General features: G+C 39.9%; 1 protein-coding gene across 2 annotated transcripts in view; it reads right to left on the reverse strand.

The window, feature by feature from the left end:
- Positions 1-1,341: 1,341 nt before the first annotated feature.
- Positions 1,342-4,951, reverse strand: part of arhgap15 (Rho GTPase activating protein 15) — a 10,914-nt gene continuing 7,304 nt past the window's right edge. For both annotated transcript variants that reach the window (XM_008285951.1, XM_008285950.1), the window contains 8 exons: positions 4,798-4,896; positions 4,453-4,588; positions 4,199-4,333; positions 3,119-3,217; positions 2,755-2,832; positions 2,298-2,432; positions 2,020-2,125; positions 1,342-1,816 (listed from right to left, as the gene is read on the reverse strand). In XM_008285951.1, coding sequence (XP_008284173.1) covers positions 1,633-1,816; positions 2,020-2,125; positions 2,298-2,432; positions 2,755-2,832; positions 3,119-3,217; positions 4,199-4,333; positions 4,453-4,588; positions 4,798-4,896 — 972 coding nt within the window. In that variant the 3' untranslated portion in view covers positions 1,342-1,632. The remainder of the gene's footprint in view (positions 1,817-2,019; positions 2,126-2,297; positions 2,433-2,754; positions 2,833-3,118; positions 3,218-4,198; positions 4,334-4,452; positions 4,589-4,797; positions 4,897-4,951) is intronic.

Raw genomic sequence — 4,951 nt, forward strand, 5'->3', positions numbered from 1 at the left:
AATGCTGATGGTTGGAAGCAAGTGCTGGTGTTCACAGGTTCTAGATGTTGTTTTATATGTGCAGACTTACAAGCTGCTTCCAAGTTGTCCTTTAATTCACATTACTATTATTTATAATTTAAGAAAACGGAGCAAATCTGTAAAATGATATTTTTATTTATTTTTTTTAATGACTGTGCCAATTTTACAGTGTTTGGTTGTTTTTATATGAAACAACTTTAACCTTCAACATGGATCAAGTGTACATGGAGTTTAAAATATTATTATGGGATTGTGATGGATTTATCTTTAAGTTTCTTTACTGGGTTTCATCCATCTTGGTTTTTAGCGGATATAGTTTAGATCATGTGACCTAATTCTTTGTCTGTGAGCAGAACTTCACCGAAATCTGTCAGAAAGACTCTTTCACTTAAACAGTTTCTACTTGTCAAGATCGGTTTTAATTGTTGGAATACATTTCCTTCCAGCAGAACTCAGATTGCCAACAGATAATCACAGAACACCTCAGAATAGGAAGTCCTGTTTACACCTCAGCAGCAGACCCACCTGAGTGGGATGACAGGTCACAACAGCAGCACCTGGTCCAGCAGAACACCTGGAGAACACCTGAAGAACCAGAAGCTCATGTTCTCACCTCAAACTGTGAATTTGGCAGCGAGACGGTGAGTTTCCAGGTGAACAAGCTGCAGCAGGTGAGTGTTCAGTTCTGCTTCACTATGATACAGAGCTAACAGGCTAAAGTGAGCAGCTAATGCTAACAGTTAGCACTGCCCACAGGAAGTGGCTCTATATGGAAAGCAGGAAGTGCCATAATTCACCTTTTATTTTTAAATTCAGCTTCAGCAGATGCCATAAGAGCAGCACTGTAAATGACGGCGTAAAAACGTTATTTTTTTTTAGCTTTTAATGGAGTGAAAAGAAGCATTTTGATGTGAGTCACATGCAAACGATGGCAAATTAAGGCACTTTCCATTTTCCACAGATGAGCGCTCTGTTGGCTCAGTTCTGCTCTGATTACAGTGATAAAGAGCTAACAGGCTAACGTTAGCAGCTAATGCTAGCACTCGTCAGCAAACACTGTGCAGGTGCAGAGAAAGCAGCTTTGTATGGAGAGCAAAACGTGCTGTAGGTCTCAGTTTGCACACAGTTCAAATCAAAACGCAGTGTTTCACGACATTAAACTGGGACGTGAGCTGTAATAGGACAATAAAAGTTAGCCGCCGTTTCCAAAATGGCAGCGTTTGTGTAGCTGATTTTTATGGATAACCTCTCATGCAAAGTTTTACCTTCATGCTACGGATGTTTCCAGAGTTCCAGGCCTTTGAAGTACACAGAGGAGGCTCCAGATTTATCACTTTTTAATTTTTCCATCATTCCATCATTTTTACAAATGTACAGATGTACGTTATAAATATACACTTAAAAATATTTATTTGCAGTACATTATATGTTCTGATGTGTTAACATTGCTATAAAGTTCAAACTTATTACAGAATGAGGTTCTGACGATGGCAGTCGGTAACATTTAAAGCAATAATTAATTTGTTAAGACCTGTTTGTGTTTTTGAAAAGAAGTATTTGGATCCGCAGAAGGAATCTGTTTTCAGTCCGTCTGGTCCGACTCGGGCCGTTTCACTTCCCGTCGATGTTGAAAATCTCTCGGGTCTCGATCAGGATGAACTCCACGATCTGGTTCTGGTACACCATGTTCACCGCCATGTTCCCTGCGTCCAGCTCGGGCCACATCAGCGTCGGGCCGAACACGATGCCGATGCCCTGAGTGGACATCAGGTTCTTCTTGGAATAGGCCAGAACTCTGCAGAACATCAGAGGGAAGAGAAACGTGCTTTAACTTTGAGAAAGATTCACCAGGAAACAAACAGCATGCTGTGTATTAGATACAGGTGTGGTTCAGGTGTAGTTTGGGTGTTGTTCAGGTGTGGTTTAGGAGTGGTTCGGTGTAGTTTAGGTGTAGTTTTGGGGGTAGTTCAGGTGTGGTTCAGGTGTGGTTCAGGGTACCTGTGCAGGTGGCTGAAGAGCAGCCTCATGGTTTCCTGGTTGGGTTTTGGCAGCTGCTGGATCAGTTTCTTCACAGCCTGAACTTTGTTTTTGGTTTCTTTGATTTCTGTTCAGAGAAGCAGCAGCAGCATTAGTTGGTGTTAGAGTTGTAGTTTAACATACGTTCTAGTTTCAAGTGTTTGCATCTTATTTGCAGAGTATTTTGGTCAAAGTGTAACTTTTTAACCAACAACCAGCATTAATTAGCACTAGTTATTATTTAGTCATGTGTTACTCACTGACGGCCTCCACAAACTGCTGGAAGAACCTGAAGGGGAACAGCGGCTCCGGCAGCTCACGGAAGAACATCTTGAGGGCTCCAGTGACCACGTGGATGTCCTCCCACTGACTGTGGTCCAGGTCCAGGTCCTCCTCTAGGGGGCGACACGGTCACAGAAGCTGAGGTGATGATCTCAGCTTGAATCAGTGAGTTAATCTTTTACATTTGTTGAGTTTCCCGTCAAGTTTGAATTTAGAAACCCTGAAGGCCCAACATTTCTATCTCAAAGTCTCTTTCTCATAATTTTTGCCTCTTTTGGTCATTTTACGTCTGTTTGTGGTCCTTAATTACTTCTAATTCTGATTAATCCTAAACGTAGTGGCAGGATCTAACAGCAAATGTGTACTTTTGTCCATCTCAGACTGCTGAGCTTGTCAGCTGCAGCTAAACACACCAGGAGTTAGTGTTGAACTGACCTTGATCGACGATGAAGCGGAGTTTCTGGATGGTGGCCAGATTTCCACTGACTCTATAAATCCCGTCAACATCCAGACCTGCGAACACAAACTACAGTTTATGCTCAAAGAAACAAAATCATATTTATATCTATATTTAACTGTGTCTCTTATGTGCAATTAAGCCCAGAATTATTTGTAAGTGACCACTTTTTAATATAAAGTCAAGTTTTATTCGTCCAACAGGTTTATTGTGACTAAAAACCTGATAAAAAAAAAAAGTGACAAAATACAGAATTGTAACTATTTCTGGTGTAGTTCTGGATAATTTCTGGTTTAACTGAATGTGTTTGAGTTTTAAATTGTTCTCTGTTAGTGAACGTACCTCGTTTGTCGACGGCGTCCAAACAAACCCGAACAAACTTGGGAACCGTCGTTCCTTCACGTTCACAGAGACTCAACAGGTGGCAGCCGAACACTCGATCTGAGACACCAGTTATTTATCATTAATGTTCCAGTAAATCGGATCTGTTATTGGGTTTAAATCGTATTACACACAATAATCAAAAATGTAAACATAAACTGGATTTAACTTCTGAATTAAAAACCGAATTAAAACTCAGTTTAAACTGGATTACATTTCAGCTCTATGAAAATGCATATTTAAACCAAATGAACCGGTTTAAAACTGGATTAAAATTCACTTTTAAATTGGATTAACCTTCAGATTTAAACGGGAATACAATTTAGTGTCAAACTGAATTAAACCTCAGACATAAACTGGATAAAAACTTGGATTCAAACTAGATCAAACCCCCAAATCTAAACTGGATTAAACTAATGTAAACTGGATTAAAATTTAAAATGAATCTTGATTACAGTTTATATTTAAACTAGAAAATAACTCTGATTCAAACTGAATTAAAACTTGGATTTCAACTGGATAAAAAAAACAAAAAACAAAACATACATTCAAACTGAAGTAAAACCCAAATCTTAACTGGATCAAAACAATTTCAACTGGATGAAAACTTAGATTCAAACCTGATTAAAACCCAAATTTAAACTGGATTAAAACTTAAAATTAATCTTGCTTGAAACTTATTTTCAAACTACAAAACAACTCAGATTGCAACTGGATTAAAACTAATATTTAATCTGGATTGAAACTCAGATTAAAACTGGGTTAAAAGTCATATTTAAACTGGATTGAAACTCAAATATAAACTAGATTTAATGTCACGTCCTGAGTACAGCAGCTTCTGTTTCACAGCATCTTCAAAGATAAAATATTGTGTTTTGAAAATCAAGGTGAGAGCTGATGTTTTCAACCTCTTTAACCTGCTGATGATGCTGTTGATGTTCATCCAAACCTTCAGAACTTTATTTAAACTCTAACGCTCTCAGATTTCAATGAGGTAACTGTTGGTGCAGAAGAAGGAGAAGTGAAATGTGAAGAAGGAACCTTTGATGAGGCCTTTCTCCTGCAGCGTCTTCATGGACGGACGTCTGGTGATGAACTTCTTCAGTCGGTTCTTCACTCCGTTCTTGTCGGCGCTGTCCGAGGTGCTGTGTTTCAGCTTCGAACTGCCAAACATGTCTGCAAAGGGAAGGTGTTTGTTTGGTTTTTACCCGTAAATGGATCCAGTTCTGCTCTCCTGAAGGAACAATCTGAGCTCCACTGAGTTCTAGTGCTGGAGCTGTTCTGTGGATACATACTGATGGAGCGTCTGTGGACCGGGTTCTGTCTCTTGGTGTTCGGGGAGGCGGAACCATAGCTGGGTAAAGAGCTGTGTCTGGGCAGGATCTCCGTACTGTTGGACCTCCGCAGACGAAAACTTTGTTCGTCTTTAGTCTGAGCAGAGAAAACAAGTAGAACCAATCACAAGGACTTTGGTTGATTTTTACACCAAATGACCTTTTTGTTTCTGTAGCTGAATTTCTTGGGCTTGGTGTTGGATTAAATTAGACACACAGATGGACATTTTCTGATAATGACTCTAAAAGACGGTTAGAGACTGCCTGATGACGGTGATGGTTGTCTATAAAGTGGTCGGTTCTTACCGAAGAGTCGATGGTCTTTCTGATGGCGTCGCACCACTTGTTGGCTGTAGAGTAGCTGTCAGTCTGGACGAGGTATTCGCTGCCAGTGTTCGTTGTGATCTGGAACAGACACCAACACAGGACCAAAAATAAGTTACTACCATCATATTCACGC

This window comes from Stegastes partitus, unplaced genomic scaffold, assembly GCF_000690725.1.
Source record: "Stegastes partitus isolate 25-593 unplaced genomic scaffold, Stegastes_partitus-1.0.2 Scaffold424, whole genome shotgun sequence".
Taxonomy (NCBI): Eukaryota; Metazoa; Chordata; class Actinopteri; family Pomacentridae; genus Stegastes; species Stegastes partitus.